Source organism: Lissotriton vulgaris, chromosome 2_1, assembly GCF_964263255.1.
Source record: "Lissotriton vulgaris chromosome 2_1, aLisVul1.2, whole genome shotgun sequence".
Classification (NCBI taxonomy): domain Eukaryota; kingdom Metazoa; phylum Chordata; class Amphibia; order Caudata; family Salamandridae; genus Lissotriton; species Lissotriton vulgaris.
The window spans coordinates 163,938,365-163,961,887 of record NC_141687.1 but is presented as its reverse complement, the minus strand read 5'-3'; the positions used below and the strand labels follow the sequence as shown (position 1 = coordinate 163,961,887).

Here is a 23,523-nt window from a genome sequence, read left to right as displayed (position 1 = left end):
CACTTGTTGCACGTGCATATTATGGCATAAATGACGAATGTGGAGCTACACGTGAGAAATTGGGTAATGTATTTTGGTGATCCCATTGTAGTAGACCTGTTTGCAACTCTTGCTGTGTGTACAGGGTTTGCAGTGGCCGCAAGTGTAAAAACCGTCAAGGCCCTGCATGTTAGCGGAAGGGTATGATGTGATGTCGCTATGCACAAGCATGTCCCTGATGTTTATACCTCGCCGGTAAGTGATGCTTGGTCTCACTGGGATACTGTCCCCAATCACATTATCAGACTTGAGTACCCCCCAGTTCTTGGTGATGATTCTCTTGATTGCCTGTGCATCAGAACTGTACGTGAGTAGGAGCCTTTTCAGTATTGGTGGGTTTGTCAGCAATGGTTTGTGACCTTTCTACCTTTTCTGCTCTGTTGAGAGGTGTATTGAGCACCCAAATAGGATAGCCCCTTAACCTGAATCTTTCCAAAATGACTTTGCTTTCCAGCAAATATGATTGGTTGATGTTACAGTTCCGTTTTGGCCTCAGCAGTTCCCCGTACGGAATGCTACATTTGGGTTGTCGGGGTGACTGCTGAGGGCATGCCGAATGCTGTTACCAGCAGTGGCTTTTCGATAGAGGGAAGTATGGACCATGTTGTCCTTGATCTCCAGCTTGACATCAAGGTACTCAATTTCAGTTTTCTCATGGTCCCGCTAAGTACAATGTTGTGATCATTCTGATTCAGTTTCCTGATGAAGTTGTCAGTTTCATCAGTGGACCCTTTCCATATAATGAACAAATTGTCGATGTAGCGAAGCCACATCGACACGTTCATAAAGTCCTGATGGAATGTTGGATCAGACCGTATGTTCTCCTCCCAACTTCCCATGAAAAGATTCGCGAAGCTGGGAGCAAAGCATGCTCCCATGGCTGTGCCATTCACCTAACGAAACAGGGTACCGATAAACAAAAATATATTGTTGTTCAAACAGTAGTCCGTCTTGTCAAGTAACATCTGTGTGTGTTCACGGAACCTGATATGTCTGGTTCCTAGGTATTGTCTACATGCATCTAACCCTTGTTGATAGTCAATAATGGTGTATAGGCTTTGTACATCAAGAGTGATAAACATAGAGTCTGTATCCCATTCCAGTTTCTCTATCTTGTTCAGGAAATCCTTGGTGTCCTTAACATAGCTGTCCAAGTTGGTCACAAACTCCCTGAGGAAATGATCAATGTACTTGGACACGTGTTCCGACACACTCCCTTGCGATGATACTGTGGGTCTACCTGGTGGTCAAGTGGCATCCTTATGTACCTTTGGTAAGAGTATAGAACTGGGAGAACTGGGTAATCACGTTTGAGATAACCAAATTCTTCCCAGGTGAGAATCCCCTTATCTCTCCACTCAAGTAAGAGTTCCCAAATGGTAGTGATACTGTTGCTGTATCTCTCAAAATTGACCGGTTCGTAGAACAAGCCATCCGTCAGTTGCCTGTTAGCTTCTTCTAAGTATTGCTCCCGGTCAAGAATCACGATATTCCCTCCCTTATCAGCTGGAAGGATAACAATCCTGTCATCCTCCATAAGGGATTTGAGGGCCTGTCTCTGTGTAAAGGTTAAGTTAGAGTAACCCTTGTGTTTGAACTTGTGTTTCTTGTGTCTACGCTCATTCAAATTCTTGTTCACACATTTGTGGTAGGTGTCTATGCTGTCATGTGGTAGTGTGTGTATGAAAGTGGATTTGGGTCTAAAATCTGTGTCTGCAGCTGCATCAGTAATAATGTCTAGTTTCGATAGTAATTGTGTCGGGGTGGCAATTGCTCCCTCCCCTGCCTCACTGTTGTCCAATTCTACAACAGTACTAAGAATCTCAGTATCCCTAATATCAAAGTCATATGCATTAGACACAGCATTAACATTTTAACCCATGATACATGCATTGCACTTCAATTTGTGCCACTTCTTAAGTTTGAGCCTATGAATGTATTTAAAGAGGTCAATGCGATTATCGGTATAATTGGAGGGGTAGGAAGGGCAAAACGATAAACCAAGTCATAAGGTACATTTTTCAGTGATATTCATACTTCTCTTGGATAAGTTAATAATAGTCCTGTTCACCATTTCGTCATCCATCAGTATTCTCTTCTAGCGCATGCTCTGTTGGTTCCCATTGTGCCACGTCCCCTGCCTCTTTTGCCACCGTTGTCGGAGTCTCGTTCTTCGATTTCTTCGTTGCCTCTAACGCGGCCCCTTCCACTTCACTCTGTCACCTTGTCTTGGGCATTGGTATCCCCCTCATTGTTTGACGACCCCTCCTCAGGGTCCGGCACTCATCTAAAAAAGTGACTTGTTTTTTACTAGATCTTGTCAGTGTCTCATTGACCACGTAAACATCTGATTCACTTTCACTTGTAGTTGCCACTTCACTCCCAGAATTGGCACTTGAGTCGTTCACTGTCACATTTTCAGAACTGTCACTTTTGTAGAGATGGTCATATTTATGACTGAAAGTCCAAATGCGGCCGCTGTCATAGTCAATGTTGAGTTTTCTCTCTTTACGTGCTTTAATGTCCTCTTTATGCTTGACCAATCTTTCTCGGTTGGTATTGAGAGATTTATCCAGGTTATTGGTATCTGTACACTTTTTGAGTTCTTCCATCAGCTCCTTGATGATGTTCTCACGATCTATCCAAGCATATTTAATGAGGATTTCTAGCATCCCCCTGGAACTAGATGCCGAGTTAGCTGACCATTCCTCCAGCATCAGGGGATTTGGTTTTTCGTACGTCGGTGTGGTGAAAATTCTGAGGCCCCTGGGCACCATGTTTTGGTTTACATATTGCTGCAAGGACGTTGCCTCCCACCACTTGGTGATTTCAGTTCTTTTCAATTTTTCATAATGGTTCAATTATTCATCAAAAGGCTGTGTTTGGCCGTTTGTCTCTTTAGGTTTGCCACTGGCAGTCACTCTTCTCATAAACATTGTTCTTGCTGCCTTTGTGCGTTCCTCATCCTCATCCATGATTGCCCTTCAACACGACAATGCCTTAGAGTGCTGCTAATCAATCCCCCTAGTATATACAAGGTTCTCTTTGCAACAATGTAACTAGAATGGCCAGATAACTCTGGACTGAGTGAACCAGAGGCACGGGGTACTGGTAGGCGGCAGCCTCCAACATGAACTGTGTACCACAATGAACCGCTACCAGTCTGAGTATTGCTAATGTAAGTGAAGTGTTATTTTGTGAGTGCAGGCATCTCACAAAAAGTGAAAGACTGGTCTCACACACCACCGGGTGTCATGCCTCTTCATCGCCCTCTTAGAAGTGCATCCCTGTCGTCAGGTGCATGCCCGCCCTCTATCAAACCAAGTTTTTAGAGGGCGAGGACTGGTCAATGAAGAGGCATGACACCCGGTGGTGTGTGAGACCAGTCCTTCACTTTTTGTGAGATGCCTGCACTCACAAAATAACACTTCACTTACATTAGCAATACTCAGACTGGTAGCGGTCTCTTTGCAACAATCTCAGATTTGCAACAATCTCATTCACATACACAGGAAAACTAGTCTTCTTCAAAACAGTACAGACAGTCCATGAAATGCTGGGCCACCTATCTGGGTGTAACGAAGTTCGTGACCACTTGAATTCGCATAAGGTACTAAGGCGGTATTGCCAGAGAAACCCGCTGCCCCAGGGCGTAGGAGTATTGGCGTCCAACAGAAGTTGGGCGCCCCCCTCCCCCCCCCCCCAAGGACGGAGGAACTCGGTTCCGCTTACCTTAAGAACTGCGCTCACGGTCGAACTATACCTCTTACCAAAGGTACATAAGGATGCCCCTAGACCACCCGGTAGACCCATAGTATCATCGCGAGGGAGTGTGTCGGAACACGTGTCCAAGTACATTGATCATTTACTCAGGGAGTTTGTGACCAATTTGGACAGTTATGTTAAGGACACCAAGGATTTCCTGAACAAGATAGAGAAACTGGAATGGGATACAGACTATGTTCATCATAATTGATGTACAAAGCCTATACACCATTATTGACCATCAACAAGGGTTAGATGCATGTAGACAATACCTAGGAACCAGACACATCATGTTCCGCGAACACACACAGATGTTGCTTGACATGACAGAGTACTGTTTGAACAACAATATATTTTTGTTTAAAGGTACCTTGTTTCGTTAGGTGAATGGCACAGCCATGGGATCATGCTTTGCTCCCAACTACGCAAATCTTTTTATGGGAAGCTGGGAGGAGAACATACGGTCTGATCCAACATTCCATCAGGACTTTATGAACGTATCGATGTGGTTTCGCTACATCAACGATTTGTTCATTATATGGAAAGGGTCCACTGATGAAGCTGACAACTTCATCAGGAAACTGAATCAGAATGATCACAACATTGTACTTAGCGGGACCTTGAATAAAACTGAAATTGAGTACCTTGATGTCAAGCTGGAGATCAAGGACAACAGGGTCCATACTTCCCTCCATCGCAAAGCAACTGCTCGCAACAGCATTCTGCATGCCCTCAGCAGTCACTCTGACAACCTCAAATGGAGCATTCCGTACAGGGAACTGCTGAGGGCAAAACGGAATTGTAACACCAACCAATCATACTTGCTGGAAAGCAAGGTCATTTTGGAAAGATTCAGGGAAAGGGGCTATCCTACAGAGCAGAAAAGGTAGAAAGGTCACACACCATTGCTGACAAACCCACCAATACTGAAAAGGACAATAACACCACCAGGCTCATACTCACATACAGTTCTGATGCACAGGCAATCAAGAGAATCATCACCAAGAACTGAGGGGTGCTCAAGTCTGATATTGTATTTGGGGACAGTATCCCAGTGAGACCCAGAATCACTTGCCGGCGAGGTAAAACATCAGGGACCTGCTTGTGCATAGCGACATCACGTCATACCCTCCCGCTAACATGCAGGGCCTTGGCGGTTTTTACCCTTGCGGCCACTGCAAAGCCTGTACACACAGCAAGAGTTGCAAACAGGTCTACTACAATGGGATCAACAAAAACATTACCCAATTTCTCACGTGTAGCTCCACATTCATCATTTATGCCATTATATGCACGTGCAACAAGTGGTACATTGGGAGCACCACGTGCATGGCAAAGAAACGAACCTTGGAGCACACTCGGGCCATTACCAACTTTGACCCCAAATACCCTGTGGCATGCCATTTTAGGGAGAATCATTTTTCCAACATCAAGGATCTCAGTTATATCATCCTTGAACACATTGCGAAAAATCCCAGTGGAAGCAATAGGGTTCTCAAATTAGGACAAAGGGAGTCCAAGTTGATCATAGACTTCCAAACCAAGCTTCAGGGCTTAACCAAGAGGAGGAATTATCAATACATCTGAAAGAATAATGTCTGTCACTTGCGAATGTTCCTGGCGATCTTCCATTCCTTTTGTAACTTGTTTCCAGTTCTGTTCCCTAGTTTTCATTGTTTTGCAATATGTGTTAATGTAACTTTATGACAGGTCATTTTTATCCTGTTTTTTAACTCTTGTCCTTTCTATTTGTTCGTTTTCCAGGAGGAAAAGAAGGGGCCCGAGTCACCAACACTCACATTTCACAGGCGTCCCACCCTTTCTTTTCTTCTTCATGAGCACCAGGACGTTCTCGCATTTACCATGAACACTAATTCGTTACGGGTAACAACATGTGTTGTGGACTTGCTGCACAAGTTACTACTTGTGTAACGATATATCTGTAAGAGACATTAGTTAGTGATAGATTCCCTACCTTAGAATATCCCCAGGCGTCAGACTGGATCCGGAAAATTTTGCGTAGCAGTACCCTTGCGCGTCGGTAGGCGTCTTCTGCGGCTCCGCGTCCGTCGTCGGCGTCGTGGGCGCCGTGATGACGTCGTCGGAGTACTTAGACGCCGCCTCCGCGTGCTGACGTCAGTTCTTAGCCACAGCTTTTCCGCGCCAGAAGCGCAGAGCCATGACAAAAACCGACACTGGTGCCAAGAAACTAGGGGCCTGAAAGGGGATGACCTTAACCCTAGATATCGGTTCGCAGAACGGGGAGGATGGGTGGGTCGGTAAGGAATCTATCACTAACTAATGTCTCTTACAGATATATCGTTACACAAGTAGTAACTTGTGCATCTGAAAGAGACACGTTAGTGATAGATTCCTTACCTTAGAATAGATACCCCAGCAATACCATCCCCGTGGTGGTGGGTCTGCGAACCAATATTCACACCAGAAAGTCCTGGAGAACGGAACGGCCGAAGTAGACATCCCTCCGGACTTGACTGTCCAGGCAGTAGTGCCTCGCAAACGTGTGCAACGAAGCCCATGTAGCAGCCTGGCAAATGTCCTGCAAGGGCACACCTCGGCCCAAGGCAGTTGTAGTGGCCGTGGCTCGAGTGGAATGAGCCCGCAGCCCAACAGGTGGTTCCTTCTTAGCCAAGGAGTAACACGCCTAGATGCACATGATAATCCATCGAGAAATGGTCCTCTTGTGCACCGCTTTCCCTTTCTTAGCGCCCGCGTACCCAACAAAGAGTTGATCATCCACCCGGAACTGGCGTGTGCGATCCAGATAGAACGAGAGCGCACGTTTTGGGTCCAGACGGTGGAGCCTCTCCTCCTCTCTCGAGGGGTGCGGAGGCGGAAAGAAGGTGGGCAATGTGATGGACTGCCCCATTTGGAAGGCCTTGACCACCTTAGGCAAGAAGGAGGGCCTAGTCCTCAAAACAACCTTGTCCGGATGGACTGAAAGGAAAGGAGGCTTACAAGAGAGGGCCTGGAGCTCACTCACTCTCCTGGCAGAGGTGATGGCCACCAGGAAGGCAGTCTTCAAAGAAAGAAGGCGAAGTGGACAGTTATGAAGTGGCTCGAAGGGAGCGCACATCAGAAATGTTAGAACCAGGTTCAAGTCCCACTGAGGCATCACGAAAGGAACAGGAGGAAAGGTATGAGTGATGCCTTTCAGAAATCTGTTTACTATAGGGGACTTGAACAAAGAAGGTTGGTCAGGCAGCCTCAGAAAGGCTGAAAGAGCCGAAAGATAGCCCTTGATAGTGCCCAGAGCAGAGCCCTGCTGGGCAAGAGAAAGAAGGAAGAGAAGAATCTCAGAGAGAGGGGCATTGAGAGGATCCACAGCCTTTGCTGTGCACCATGCCACAAATCTGTTCCACCTGCAGGCGTATACCGTTTTTGTGGAGGGACGCCTGGCTGCCAGAATGATGTTGCAAACTTCAGGAGGCAAGTCAAATGGCCTCAACTGTCGCCGCTCAATCTCCATGCATGGAGGTGGAGACTGGACAGGTTCGGGTGGAGGACCGTCCCCTGCTGCTGCGACAGAAGGTCCTCCTGAAGAGGCAGACGAACCGGGGGATCGACTGACATACTGAGTAGCTCGGGATACCAGTACCTTCGTGCCCAGTCCGGAGCCACAAGGACGACTTGTGCCCGGTCGCGCTTGATCTTCTTCAGCACTCTGGGCAGAAGAGGTATAGGCGGAAAGGCGTACAACAGACCGCAGCTCCACTCGCGACGAAAAGCGTCTCCGAGCGAGTGCCGCCTTGGAAATTCCAACGCGCAGAACTGATGACATTGCGCATTCTCTTCGGTGGCGAATAGATCTAACCAAGGCTCTCCCCATCGCAGAAAGAGGCCTTGCGCCACCTCCGAGTTCAGACGCCATTCGTGATCCATCGAGCACCGACGGCTGAGTTCGTCCGCCCTGGCGTTCAGAGAACCTGCCAGGTGTTGAACCACCAGAGTCACGCCCTGATGTTCCAGCCATTGCCAGAGGCGCAGAGCCTCCTGGCAGAGGGTCCACGACCCCACCCCGCCCTGTTTGTTGCAGTACCACATGGCGGTGGTGTTGTCCGTGAACATCTGCACTGCACTCCCTCGGACAGACGGGAGGAATGCTTTCAGTGCCAGACGAATCGCCCGCAGCTCCAACAGATTGATATGGAGCCGGGACTCCGCCGGAGACCAGAGTCCTCTGATCTCCGCCTCTCCCAAGTGGCCTCCCCAGCCCTGGAGGGACGCGTCCGTCACAACCACGTGCTCCGGTTGGGGAAGGGAGAGGGATCTGCCGTTGACCCAATCGCGGTCCGTGAGCCACCACTGCAGCTGTCTCCCAGTGCCCTCCGAGATCAGGACATGGTCGGAAAGGTTGCCCCGGTGCTGGGCCCACGGAAACTTCAGGTCCCACTGCAGAGCCCGCATCCGCCACCGTGCGTGATGCACCAGAAGGATGCAGGAGGCCATCAGCCCCAGAAGCCGCAGCGTCAGCCTGACCGAAACCCGGGATAAAGGCCTGAAGATCGGAATCAGGGCCTGAATATCCCGGACTCGCTGTTCGGGCGGGTAAACCCGAAACTGCGCCGAGTCGAGAACCGCTCCGATGAAAAGGAGCTTCTGAGAGGGGCACAGGTGTGACTTCGGCACATTGATGGAAAATCCCAGCCTGTGCAGGAGATCCGCCGTAGTCTGGAGGTGGGTGACGACTGCCTGGGGCGAGCCCGCCTTTAACAACCAGTCGTCTAGGTAGGGGAAGACTGAAACCCCTAACCTGCGCAGATGAGCTGCGACCACCGCCATCACTTTCGTGAACACCCGTGGGGCGCTGGTAAGGCCGAAGGGGAGCACGGTACACTGAAAGTGCTCGAGGCCTACCGTGAACCGCAGGTAACGCCGGTGGGCCGGCAGTACGGGGATGTGGAAATACGCATCCTGCAAGTCCAACGCTACCATCCAGTCTCCTGGGTCTAGGGCAGCCAAGACCTGAGCCAGTGTCAGCATTTTGAACTTCTCCTTCCGGAGGAAGCCGTTGACGTTCCTCAGATCCAAGATAGGGCGTAGGCCCCCTTTGCCCTTCTTGGGTACCAGGAAGTAGTGGGAGTAGCAACCACGACCTACTTCTGGCCCAGGAACGTGCTCGATGGCCCCCTTGGCCAAGAGGGCCGAAACTTCCTCCTGCAGGAGCCGCAAATGATCCCCCGATACGCGGTGGTGTTGCGGTGGCATGGCTTGAGGGGTCGTCTCGAAGGGGAGGGAGTAGCCCCTTCGGACGATCTGCAGCACCCACCTGTCCAAAGTGACTGTGCGCCAGTGAGAGTGGTGATGGCGAACCCTGCCCTCCACTGGCGTCACATGGGCCGAAAAGCACGGACTAGGAGGGTTTAGAGGCGGATGCTGCGGGGGCAGGTGTGGACTGGCTCCGCTTGCCTCTCCGACCGCCTCCACGGCGGTTTCCACGGCCGCCGCCGCGCTGGACGACAGTTTGCGGCGAGTGGCTGGCGGCACGCGTGGGGACGCCCCTTCCTTGGCCACGAAAGGAGCGAAAGGCACCCACTTGCTGGCGCGGGGCCGAGAGGCCCAAGGACTTGGCCGTAGCCCTGGAGTCCTTAAAGCGCTCAAGCGCATGGTCTGCCTTGTCGCCAAAGAGGCGACGGCCATCGAACGGCATGTCCATGAGAGTATTCTGGACATCAGCCGAGAAGTTGGCGGATCTGAGCCAGGCGTGGCGTCCAATCGCCACCGTCGTAGCCATCGCTCTGCCCAGCGAGTCAGTTGTATCCAGTCCGCACCTGATCGAATACTTTGCTGCGTCCCGGCCCTCCACTAGGGCTTGGCCGAGTTTGGCCCGTACCTCCAACGGACACTCTGGCAGCAATTCCGCCACCGTTTCCCATATAGAATGGGTGTAACGGCCCAAGAGGCATGCGGTGTTGGAAGACCGCAGTCCTAAGCTAAGGGACGAGAATACCTTTTTGCCAAAGGCCTCGTACCTCTTGGATTCCCGGTCAGGGGGAGCCGTCGGGAAGGCGGTCTGGGAGTTAGAGGCCTGGATAACCAGACTCTCGGGGGTGGGGTGGGTGGACAGGAAACATGGGTCGCCCGGAGCCGGGCGGTGGCGTCTGGCCACGTTCCTATCTACAGGCGAACCTGTAGCGGGCCTGGACCAAGTGCCCAAAAGAACGTCCGACAAGGCCTCATTAAACGGCAGCATAGGCTCCATGGAGCATGACTGCGGCTTAAGGACCTCAGTGAGGAGGTTAGTCCTCACGGCCGCGACGGGGAGCTCAAGGCCCAACACCTTAGAAGCCCTCATCAACACCACACTATATGTCGCACCCTCCTCCGAAGCCACGGAAGGAGGAGAGACAAATCCAGGGTCTGGAGAGGTGTCCAGGCCACTGGCCTCCCCAAGGTCTCCTGTCCAGTCCATGTTAGACTGACATTCCCTTGTCAGAGGGTCCTCAGACCCCTCCCAATCCTCCTCTTCCCCCATCGCCTGAGACTCAGGGTCGTAAGTGAATGAGGATGGGTCATAGGGATGGAACTCCCCGCCCGGCGTCGAGATCGGCGCCGACAGGCTCCGTCCCGACGCCGGAACCCATAGAGAGGAGGCAATGGGGGTGGCGTCGGCCGAGGGCGACGCCGTAGGAGACACCACACGGACCGACCCCGGGGGGGTCGTAAGGTCCACCGGGGACGATCCAACGCCTGACGAGGGCCGAATGGCACCCTGCGGCGTCGGGCCCGAAGGCACCGACGACGCCGGGACCGCAGAACCCTGCGGCGCCGAGCCCAAGGGCAGCGGCGGCGTCGGGATCGTGGAGCCCTGCTGCGCCGAAGACGCCGGAGGCATCGAGGCCGAAGCACCCGACGGCGTCGGGGTCGCAGCCCCCGACCCACTAGGGCCCCCAGACGGGTTCGCTGGGCCCGAAGGCGCTGTGGAACCCGTCGGAGAAGAAAGGGACCTCATGGCCATGAGGAAGCGCTATATCTCCTCCGGCGTCGCGTTCAGCCCAGGGACCGGGGGGTATGGAGCCGAACGCGGCGCCCGCGACCCACGAGGAGCCGCGTGGGCGGTGTCACTCGAACCCCCGGCCGCATCGCGCAAGCGTCGGGGGGAGTCGGAAGAGTGATGATGTCTCTTCGACTTCTTATGCTTCTTACCTGACGACTTGGACCCGGAGGAGTGGCGCCGACTCCCGGAGCTGTGACGGCTCCGCCCCCGCGACCTGTCCCTCGACCTCCCGTGGGACCGGGACCGGGACCTCACACGCCTGGCCTTCCTCGAGAGGGCCCGACAGTCGGAGCAGGCCTCGTCGTCATGGTCGACGTCCAAACACATCAGGCACAGGCGGTGCGGATCCGTAATCGACATGAGGCGTTCGCACTCGTCGCAGTGCTTGAAGCCGGGCATCCCTAACGGCACCGTCGGAGTCGTGAAGACTTCGAAACAGATCAAAAGATCCAAAAAGTTAGTCAAAAAATGACTAGGGAACTGCTTTTTCCAGATCTGCGCTGGCTGGCGCAGAAAAAAGAAGAACTGACGTCAGCACGCGGAGGCGGCGTCTAAGTACTCCGACGACGTCATCACGGCGCCCACGACGCCGACGACGGACGCGGAGCCGCAGACGACGCCTACCGACACGCAAGGGTACTGCTACGCAAAATTATCCGGATCCAGTCTGACGCCTGGGGATATTCTAAGGTAAGGAATCTATCACTAACGTGTCTCTTTCAGATTTTGTTGATATTCCTCTCCATATATACCGCTCCCTTTAGATCATTCCCGGTCACCTTTCTGCACTCACCGTGACCTGGTCACGTGACTCCAGTGATACTTCGGGCTATACCACAGTAATGTCAGGCCCTTACCGGCACTGCCGTACATGGACCCTTGTCCAGTGTACGTCTCATTTCTTTGGGATTAGATCCAATTTGTCACTTCAGACTTCACTTTTGTTGCACCCTGTATAGCCTTGATTTCTTTTGATTTCTTTTCTGAGCAGGCTTGCATGTCATTTCAACATAACTTTATTGAGCAACCTCAGAGACACTCACGCCGGATGCGTACCGCATTCCGGGGCAGTCGGGTCTCTGCTCTTGTTGGTCACGTGACTTCTTACCGGGTTAGACCACACTCGGAATATGTCGACTTTGGGCCACATTTGCTCGCTTACTGTGTTCTGTTCTATTTTAGAATTAGTTGCAGTATATTGAGGCGTTCTACGAACGAGTAGACATTTGCCTATTATTTTTTGTACTCTTCGATTTTTTTACATGATGTATGTATTTATTCATTTCCATTGCATGTGACAAACTATGAGCTGTGACAGGAGTGGCATTCACAATGTACTCACCTTGAAACATGTTCAATATGATGAGGCGAGTCTCATTTCTATATACACTGATCCGTGCCGTATTTACGTTGTGCATGGTGTTTGCCACTTTCACGTGATCAAGCCTTTCCTTTGGCGAAATGTGTTGTGAATTAAACAACAAAGACACCCTCTGAGTTGCTGTTTCTACTTTCCTGAGAGCGCGCTGATTTGAGTGATTTTGAGACATTAATTTGCTGGTTGACTCCACCGGCATGCGCACCACTCTTCGAGGGTCCAGTGAGGTCTAGAAGGAGTTTGCTGTGTATGGATATACATATATATGTAGGTATATGCATATAATTTGTTATTGCTCCGGGGTCCTCGCACGTGGGCTGGACTATTCAGTGCCTATTAATATTGATGAGTATCCCCTGGAAGAGGATTGAGTAATATTAACGTTGGTCACAGTAACAAAGGTTGAACACGCTCCTTAGAAATAACACATAAAAGTATCCAAAAAACATGCAGCTTTGTATAAAAAAGCTAATTATTACTAATGCATAACTATTATAAGCCTACAATTCCAGTTGAGCTTTTGTTCTGTACCAGAAACATCAGGGAGGAATGTCATAGCTGTGGTTCCATTACTTGGATGTTCCTAACTCTGCTCTTGGAAAAGTTGTTTTATGTGAAAGAGATGCGCCATGGAAACCAAGAATACTATCTTGAGCCATATTCAGGGGCCAAGAGGTCATTATGTTCTCTTCCACTCTATCTGGGAAGTCCTCTCTATGTTTAATCAATAATGACATGCCACGTGACCCAGTTCCACAGCAAGGCGTGGAACATGCACTCATTTTTAGGTCGAGCATTCAAGACCTCTTGTATATACTTTAGTATATACTTATATGTGACTCTACTTTGTGGGCTCAGATGATTAACCCTGGGACTTGTCTGCTTCCGCTTAGGGACTTTTTTTCTGTTCAACTGCCTGTATTTACCGGTCTTGATAGTAAACGTCCATTAGAGGTCAGTAAAATAACAGAATGGCTTTCTCCTGAGGGACTTTCTTTTTTTAAATTTTTCTGGCAACTGCCTCTATTTAACTTTCTTGTTAGAAAACGACCAGCAGAGGTCAGTAAAATGAACAAGTTACTCACCTTCTGTAACTATGTATCTGGTAGAGACATAGTCTAGCCGCAGATTCCTTAACTTAAAAAATCCCCCCAATTGTTATTCATACTAAATGTTTTCATATCTATTTTTATTAGCTGCATTTCTTTTCTTTCACTTTTCCTCAATCCACTCAATACGTCGTGGGGGGAGGGCTGGAGATAGAGAAAGTGGGCAATAATGGAGGTTTACAGAGAGATGCAATTCCAGATAGATTAGAGAAAAATATCTCATGAAAATTTGAAACACACTTTTAATGCAGCATAACAACCAACCACTATCTGTGTACTCTTTGCATTATCCAAACCTTGTTTATTAAATACCTGCTGAAGGAGTTGTGAGCTGCATCTCTGTGGATTTATTCTCCCGCCTTTCTGGAGAGAGTGCCCAAGGTGTCCGATGGGGCCGGGCCTCCACTTTCACGTTGTACTGCGTGCTGGGCCTCAAGTTCCTAAACACATACCAGTAGGTACCAGCCTTTGTCAGGCCACACTCTTCCTCATTGAGGTACACTGCATGTGTGTAATTGCTATTGCCAGGTTGCCAGGTGATTTCAGCAGACGTGGCTGTAAGGCTTCGAACTCTCAAGTGAGCAGGTGCAATGGAATAGCCACTTCCCACTAGAAGTGTACAGCGCAATCTATCAGAGTTGCCATTCTCCGTCACACTTTGAACAGATACACGATACGCATTTGTTTTTAGATCAAGCTTTTCCAGCAAGGCTTTCGTTGGTGATCCACATCGTACATTTTGGCGCAAATCTGTATCCAAGTAAATATTATAACTTTGAATACTCCCACAACCAGCGGGAACCAGGGGTGGCTCCCAGCCCACCACAATGCTCCTTGACAATTGCTTGACGAGTGTGAGCTTTCTAGGGTAAGGCACGTCTGAAACATCAGTTTGCTCATCACTGCTTCTTGGCAAGCCGTTCAAAAGTGGGCTTAAGCTTCCTTCTTCTTCCTCAGGGAGATCGCTCCTTTCCACACTGCAACTACTAATAAAGCTGGTGTCCTGAAAGGAGCTGCGAGACAATTCACCAACTTCAGGAGGCTGGGCAGTCATCAGGTCATCATCGGAAACACTTTCCACAAAATTTGAAGGGACCAGGCCACGTCTGCCATCCATAAGCTCTCCTATGGATACAAAGGTAAAAACAATTAGTCCTCAAACTTAATCCAGAAAATAAGCAACTAAGCCCCTACCTTGTTTCATAGTCGGGTGATGATGCACAACCGTAAAATAAAACATTCAACTACATGCCACGTGTGTATCCAATAATTGATCTTCCCAAATTATTAGGCTCATAGATATCATTGAGGCACCATAAAAAGACATATAAGGAAACTAACGCTTAGATGTAACATTATAAAAGAAGGTAACTTACCTATACAGCAGATCTCCAGAAACACTGAATTATAAAAATAAAATGATGTATGTATGTAACCTGCACTCTGCCCCAATGGTGGATAAAGCCTGGGTAAGCAAAATGAAAGAAGATGCAGCAACAAATTTGTATTGTTGCAAGATGCAATGGCATCATTATATATTTTGAATGGGGGGGCCCTGGATAACTTCAAAGAAAAGAAGTCATCTGAAAAAGTGGAACTTCCAATTTTCCAAACATAGCATTTGCAAGTTACTTACCTTCGGTAACGCCTTATCTGGTAAAGACATGATCTAGTCGCACATTCCTTAACTTTGAATTTCCCAGGGATCAGATGGAACCAGAAGATTATTCTTTAAGCAATAGCCCTGCGCACCGGTAGGTGGCATAGGTCATCTCCACATGATGTCATATGTGCCGTAGTGACGTCTGAATCACCTATTTAGGCACCACCTCAGTGTGTTGACGTCAGTACTTTTCATGACTTTCCATGCCAGAAGCACAGAGCTATGAAGTGAACTGACACTGGTGTGTTTGTTAACAACTAGGGCCCTGAAAGGGATCAACCCAGACCCATGTAAACTGTCCTCAGTGCGTGGATGATGAGCGGGACAATAAGGAATCTGCGGCTAAATCATGTCTCTATCAAGATTAGGCGTTACCGAAGGAAAGTAATTTGTCCATCTGACAGAGACATCTAGCCACTGATTCCTTACCTCTGAATAGATATCCAAGCAATACTATCCCTGGAGGAGCTCCAATGAGGTAATCTTGGGCAAATACGACATCAACGATGCACGCGGAGCCGTACGACCCCACCTATCGACACGCAGGGGTACTAATGACGAAAGCTTTGCCGGATCCAGTCTGACGCCTGGGGATATTCTAAGGTGAGGAATCTATCACTAACGTGCCTCTTTCAGATTGTCCAGGCAGTAGTGCTTGGTAAACGTGTGCAGTGATGCCCACGTTGCTGCCTGAAAAATATCAAGGACTAAAACTCCACATTTCAACGACGTGGTAGCAGGCTAGCTCTGGTGGCGTGAGACATTATGCCTTCAGGAGGCTGCTTTTTGGCCAGAGAGTACAAAATTTGATGCAGATTGTAGGGGGCTGGCTCAGTATATAGTGTTCACCTATAGTGAGTCCAGGCAGCTCTTAGTGATAGTGTTTAGAACCCTCAAAACCAGTACTCTCAAGAGGTAGCTGTGGAGAGCAGCTAAGGTTTATTCAGGAGCAAGTGCATTTACCACTACAGTCAGTCAGTAAGCTTTTTACACGAGACTAGACTCAACTCTAACTTGGTATATCTCCTACCCGGAGATATCAACTAAACTCAGGAAATACTTCAGAAATAGATAAGGAGCATAGCAAAACACATAGGGCCCAACCAGTAACGCCAAACCGTATAGTAAAATAGTGGAATGTGAGGTATGTACTAAAACAGGACTAATACCCAAGGATGGAGGACCCCTGGGGAAAACACAGAACCACCCAAGGTGAGTAGCCAGGATCGACAAGGCGCCCGGGTGCAGAGTCGTTACACCGGGTCAAACGTCCATTGGATAACACAGGGTAAGTCGCTGGTGGACTTTTACAGTCTAGGACCCTTCCCAAAGGACCCTGAAGGAACCACTTGAATCAAGGAAGGTTGGAGAGTCACCCCACACACGGATTCCATAGGAACCAGGATACCTACACGAGGAAGCCCAGGTGTAGGAGAGTAGGGTCTGCAATCCTATGATCACCCAGATTTTTTGCTTTTGTTTCACAGGTTTACGACTTTCTCTGGCTGTGGGCCTGCCAATCAGACCCACAGCCTGGCTGTTCTCTCTCTAAATTACAACATGTACCCTAGGTGCATTTACCAATTGGTACTGGGCCACCTTATCAGACCCTGTAACTCAGGGCATAGGTGTACCCAGGGCCTACCAGGGGCTGAAGCATGTATTATGCCACCCCTGGATGGCCTCCTAAATTTGACACAACTGGCTGCATGACAGCTGGGGCAAAGTCGTGTAATCACCCTTTGCTGTAGATATAGTATACCTATATCTAACCCTAAAAATGGACACACAGATTCCTATAAGTCACTCCTATGGCAGGCCTTAACAATCCTGAAGGCAGAGGGCTTGGAATCGTGTGAGATGGTGCTCTGGCATGAGCTGAGCCTGTCTGCAGCTTGCGGAATCAAGTCCTAATAGCTGTTCCATGATATCGCATACCATATACTCTTAAGTGCATTATAATCCTCGCGGTTAAATGCTATCTTTAGTATTGCTTTATCAAAACATGTCGAGTAAGGTGTCATACGAATTGGAATACTAACCCCTCGCCAATTCTGGCGACGGGGTTAGCATTCCACCCTTCTAGAGGGACACGACATGTATGTAACTGTGAACCCCGGTTAAAGTTAAACGAAGCCTCAGCTCCACAAAATGGATGCTGCCACCACAGACACGAGTCTGACCCCCTGCAGCTGGGAGTCCTTCCAGCGAGGGGAGCCTGGACAAAGGGTTTCCTGTCGAGGGCGGTGCTAGCACCGTCCCAGACAGGGTTTTGTGTATCCTGGGTAGGCAGGGCTTTACAGGAAGGTGACTGCTGAGTGGCACCCCGGTGCTCACTACGCATAGGCCGGTCAGAACCAGTTCCAGGGGCACACCAGCCCCTGGCCTGGGGGAAGTCCGGCATGGGAGAGGGGTGTAACCACCCCCCTCCTAGTCCCACCCCTAGGCAGGACCTAGTCACCGGGTCAGCCCCCTTTTTTAGTATAAAGATAGGAGCGGGCCCCCTGTTAAAATTAGATCATCTTTGGAATCAAGACACGACTTTCTGCGAAAGGACATCAAGATTCCTTCTTCAAGATTCTCCCTTGTGGCTAAGGAGTAGTCACCCTGCATCAAGCGGGCACCATCCTAAGAACACTGCGGTCTGCTGCAAGTCCTTCCTCCGGAATCCGACTGCCCAGCCCGACGAGACCCGGCTTCCCTGGCACCTCTGACCTCTACTCACCTCTACAGCCAAGCTGAGAACCGTGAGTGCGACGAGACCTCGAGGGACCGACGATCGCCAAGACTGCACGACTTCTTTGCAACAAGCCCACCGTGTGCTCCACTGGTGAGTGCTTTGGGGTCCGAGAAAGCCCCAACCCTGAGCAGCTCCAGCACCGAAGATCAGCCCTCCAGCATCTCCACGATCTGCGTGGGGCCCTTCTGCTTTTGCCTGCTCACCGCGCTGTGTGGCTACTAGCCGGCTGGCTTGTGGCCTTCTTCACGACGTCCGACGACATCACTGCTGCTGGTCTGGTTGCTCCAGACTGGCCCTTGCTTCCTTGCAACAGAGAAGCACCCCGGACCCTCCTGGTCCACTCCAGACGCCATTTTAAGTCCACCGCGTGGGCTTGAATTTGCCAAGGCTTTGTTGCCCAATCCTGGGTCCAGCGACGCCGACAGCTTCATCCATCGTGGGACAGCTCGCTCCTCCATCCTGGTCGCGACAACGCCTCCTGGTCCGTGAGATCTGCAGAGCACAGCGTCACCCACTCACCTAGTCGAGGTGACTACCATCCGGTGCCCTCCTGGTGCCACCTGACTACTGGCTAGTAGTCTCGAACTTGGTCCCCTCTGCTTTCAGGTGTCATCTCTCTTCAAGATCCAGGCTTGGATCACTTCGAACTCTCTTCACTGGTCGCCTGCCAGCATCTTTCTTCCAGGCTCCTGGTCCGTCTACAAGGATTCCCGACGTCTTTTGAGACCTATGCAGCTGCAGCCCCTGGGCTAGGTAACTTCGGCATTTCGGTGCCCCAGCATAGCCTCACTATCCAAGGGTCAGAATCCACTTTCGTTTTCCTCCTACCAGGTCGGGTTCGCCCGAGAACACTAACTTTCTGAAATCTAGCTACCATAGACTTTGTCCCGCATCCCGCGTGAGAGTGCACACTCTGCACCCGAGTCCCCTGGGTCTCCTAGAAGTAATCTGAAGATTCTATAGTCAAGATCTAGCGATTCCAAAGCCTATTAGTACTGTACTTACCTGCTAGTAATTTCGCATTCCACTTTCAGAGTATATGGTTTTCCGTGCCCCTCAGGCATTTGTATATACTGTGCTAACTTAAGTATTTTCATAAGAGTTTTGTTTTGTGCTTAGTACCCTGTCCTCATAAAGAGTACAGGGCTGTTGTGATTCTTAATAAATATATTGTTTATTTTCATAACACTTGTGTGGTGTCCTTTCACTTGGTATTCAAGGGGTATATGTGTGGTATAACAGCTGGCTTAACACGCCCTCTCGAGTCTTTAGCCTTAGACTGCTCGTATCCACGCTACTAGGATAGCTGGTCTATAAGGTTGACTTACAACCAATCATCAATAAGGGTTGCTGGACTGATACATAGTGTTCACTAGAATAGTGAGCACTGCATATCAGGCCACCTTCTCACACCAGGTGCATTGAGATGAAGTGGTGTCAGAACCGCCCATAGACACAAATGGAGGTTTGTGGAAAATCAGCATCTACAGAGTCTCGTGAACCAGTCCAGTGGCACTGAGGACATGGAATCAAGATGAGAAGAACCTGAAAGCAGAGAGGACAGAGGAGGAGGCACAGGAGCACAATAACAGACCTTGTAGGAGGTTCTTGCTGTAGCACAGTGAGGTTTAAGCAGCAGCTATGGAAACCAGGCAATGATGCAAGAGCACAGGAGACTACAAAGAACTGTCCCACGTTGGTCGACGGGTGAAGGAAGGTCAGTGGCAGGCAGGACCACCAACAAGACTTGGCGAGCACAAATAACAGTTCGGAGGAGGAGATGCTAAGTTGCAGACCAGCAAGGTCTGTGGGACGAGCCCAGCAAGGAAAAGTCAAAGCCGGCCCACAGCATGATAGAGAACCCTAATGAATTGTGATTCTCATATTAACATGACTAGAGAATCTGGATTTCATTAAAGACTCGGAGGCTGACATTATGCAGTATACCTTTAATGCAGACCCCAAGCAGCCGCATACATCACAATAAAAGGTTTCAAATAGAACAAAGGCAACGGATAGAGGTCAATAGACAACAACAATCAGCCTCTTTTAAATGAACAACAGATAAGATCTTGCGAAGAAACTTGAGATATACAACTTCGGAAAAACTCTTCATAAGTAGAACACGACAACAAGGGAAATGTAGGAATCCATGGAAAGGATTGCAACCAAGATGATTTGCCGAAAACAACCGCAGTCAGGCATTATCTGAAAAGTTAAGACAATTAGTCCAAAGGAAGGATAATCTTTAAAAGTATTTTTAAATATGATAAAGGACATAGTATAAAGAGCATTACAATAAAAACTTATTATACAATGCATTGTCAATTGAATGCTACCAGAGGTGGGACAGGAAGGATAATGTCAGCCTCTGAGTCTTTAATGAAATTCAGATTCTCTAGTCATGTTAATCTAAGAATCGCAATTTCATTACAAGACCGGAGGCTACATTATGCATGCTGGAAGCTATCTAGAACAACATCAGACATATTTTGAATTGGTTTACATCAGTGACGAGCAAAAGTATGGCATTAGACCAGTCTGCAGCTTTCATGATGTCGTCTAACTTACCTTCAGACTCGAGGGATTTACTGGCCATAGCACTTCTAAGGGTCTGAGCTTGAAAGATATTCAAGTCAATACGAGCTAAGCTCATAGCAGTCTCAATCCATCTAGCAATAGAAGAGAAGCCAATTACTTTGTGGGGTTTAACAAAGGAAATAAGTAATTGACTAACTCATTGAGGACGGAGATCAGACATTCTGAGATCATACTCTGTCATGCATCTAACAACGCAGAGAATTGGGAAAAGATCAAAGCGAGGATAAACTACAGAATCAGATATCGTCTTCGTTCTTTTATGGATGTCAAATTTGACGCCAAACATACAGTAAGAACGATTGGTAATATTTAGAGCCCTGATATCAGAAGCTCTTCTGCAAGAGACGAGGCATAAGAGTGTAGCTAGCGTTTCTTATCTGGCTTTCGGAGGTCTCCTTAGGCGAATACTTTTCATAACTCTACAGATGATGACATTTTTACCAATAGTCTTACCGTTGACAAGGGTATGACCGGCAGAGATAGCAGATCTAAAACAGTTGAAGGATCTGTAACTAAGTCCCCTTTCAAATTGTTCAACAAGGAAGTTGGTTATGTCAATGATAGGGGCCTCCAAGGGATCCAGGTCCATTTCCAAGCACCAACGAACCCAAAGTTTCTAGATTCTATTGTATCGGTAATGTGTGCCTGTTGCCCAAGACTCCTTGAGGAGAGTCGAAGCCGATTCCGAAAGGCCTGAGATTTTGTTAGATCGCCTGACACTCTCCAGGCAAGAAGGGATAAACTCCTGTTCTGGATTAGAGGATGAATTCGACCGTTTACGTCTGTAAGGAGGACTGCAAGTCAGTTCTAAGCCGGTCGGGAACCACGCCTGGGAAGGCCAGAAGGGAGTTATCAAGAGAAGGAGACATTGTTCTAGACTCACTTTATGAAGGACCCTCTGAATCATTGCAAAAGGGTGAAAAGCATATCCTTGGATTTCTTTCCAGGACTGAAGGAAGGCGTTGACTGCCAAAGCACCCGGGTTTGGCATCCAGCTGAAATAATTCTTGTGATGGGAGGTCAGCCTGCTTGCGAAAAGATCTACCTCCAGGGGACTCCAAATCTTGTTCAGAGTGTTGAAAAACAGAAGGATTCAGTTTCCAATCGCTGAAATCTACGAGGAACCTTGAGTTCCAATCGGCAGAGAAGTTCACCGTTCCCGGAAGGTACTCTGCTTTGAGGTCGATTTTGTGCTAAAAAAAAACATCCAGAGCTTCTTTGCTAGATCTGAGAGGTCCGCAGATCTGGTACCTCTTAAGTGGTTGATATAAGCCAACGCTGACATATTATCCATCTTTAAAAGGACTGATCACCCTTGAAGGGAATGTCTGAAGCTCATTAGAGCTCATTGGAATTAACCGGCGGTTAATTCCAGGTAATTTATATGGTGGAGAGATTATTGCCGAGACCAGGGACCCCCAGTATTCTGATCTAGGAGGCACGCTCCCCAGCCATAAAGGCTGCCATCTGATTCCAAGACAAATTCTGTAGTTGATCCAAATATAGCCTTGCCATTCCATGCCTCCAGGTTGTTCAGCCACCAAGTCAATTCTGAACGAGAATCTTGGTCTAGGGAGATATGATCGCCGTACCAAAGCCCCGACCTTAGGGCTCTCGCTTTGTTTCTCTAAAGAGCTCGATAATTTAGGGGACCGGGAAAGATGGCTTGGATGGAGGACGACAGAAGACCTAGGAGTCTGGCCAAATCCCTGAGGGATAGGTCTTGACGACTGAGAACATATCTTATTTCTTTCTTTATTTTTTACATTTTCTTTGAGGGAAGAAGGAGGAGGCAACGAACTGTGTCGACCGTGAAGCCCAGGAATTCTAGAGATCTTGAAGGAGTCAGGGAAGATTTTTCCCTGTTTATGATGAAACCTAGACTCTCTCTGAGATTCATCATAAAGATGAGATCTTTCTTTAGTTGTGAGCAATCCTGGGCCATAATGAGGATATCGTCTAGATAAATGATGAGACGAATGCCCCTTGATCTTAAAAAAGAGACAACAGCTCTTATAACCTTGTTAAAACATCAGGGTGCGGGGAGGAGCCAAGACGGCGGCTAAAATGGCTGCATAGACGCCTGGCTCCGCCGCTCGCCCTCACCTCCCACACCATCCTGGCGTCGATCCTGCACCCCGACTGCGGCCAAGCATGGCTGAATGTCCGTGGATCCCGGCGAAGTTACTCCTCTTCGAAACCTGCCTCTGATGGCCGAGATCCACCGCTCCGAACTTTCCGGCCCTTGCGTTGAGTGAGCCGGGACCTCGAGTGGCGCTGCAGCCGGCGCGCGGCTGAAAAACATCGGCCCCGAGCGGCCATCTTCGCCCGGTGATCCAGACCGGGACTGTTGAATGGACGCAGCCTGAGACGGCGGCTCGGGGATTGGCGCTGGCATCCCGGAGCAACCTAGCGAAAAACGCCGTTGATTGCCGTTGACCGTCAGCTCGGCTACATCTACCGACACACGGCTGGGCTTCGCCCTACCCCATGGATTGACGGCGACCGATGGCTCCCCCTGCAATGCTGCTCTGAGGAAACACTCGGATGCGCCCAGTGAGTGTTTTACAATGCGGTGGGTGTTTTTGGTCTCTAATGTGCCTGCTATGGCTTGCTAGTGTGTTGTAGACGGCGATCGACTTCCTGGCTACCGGTGGGGCTTGCTCCTATGCCTGTTTTGGGGTCCCCTGCAAGAGAGGCGCGCTACATTGACCCGAGCAGAGGCGATGGAACCCACGTTGCGGGACGTCCTACTGGCCCTTACAGATTTGCACTCCGCATTGAGGTGTCGCTGGATACCCGTTGATGACTCGCAGATGGCGGTGATGTGTCCGATGGCGGACGGCCAAATTGTTGATCCGGAGTCCGACCTTTCCAGGTCTGCCGACGCTGAGGACCCCCTGAACTGCGTGCAATTAGACTGTGGACTTGGTGGGTCCTGCAGCCATGCCTTTGTGTCTACTGATTTCTTCATTCCCCAGCCGGCTATTACCGCTCCTGCCTTTCATTACCCTGTTTTCGCTACGGATAGCGAGTTATGGAGTTGCACTGTCGCATTGCTCTTTTTCCCTTTCCTCGCTGCTATATTGGCTCCAACAGTGACTGTGGATTCATCGAACCTGCCTTCCCACAAAGTGTGGCGCATTTCTACTATGACTCGGACTGGACAAGGCTGAATCTGGACTTTTTAAGTACCTGCTGGTGACTCTT

The 23,523-nt window shown here is 49.4% G+C and overlaps 1 protein-coding gene across 1 annotated transcript in view; it reads right to left on the bottom strand.

The window, feature by feature from the left end:
* Window positions 1-23,523, bottom strand: part of TSPOAP1 (TSPO associated protein 1) — a 2,768,302-nt gene that overhangs the window by 1,162,542 nt on the left and 1,582,237 nt on the right. Inside the window, exon 26 of the mRNA XM_086954028.1 lies at window positions 13,622-14,434. Coding sequence (XP_086810154.1) covers window positions 13,622-14,434 — 813 coding nt within the window. The remainder of the gene's footprint in view (window positions 1-13,621; window positions 14,435-23,523) is intronic.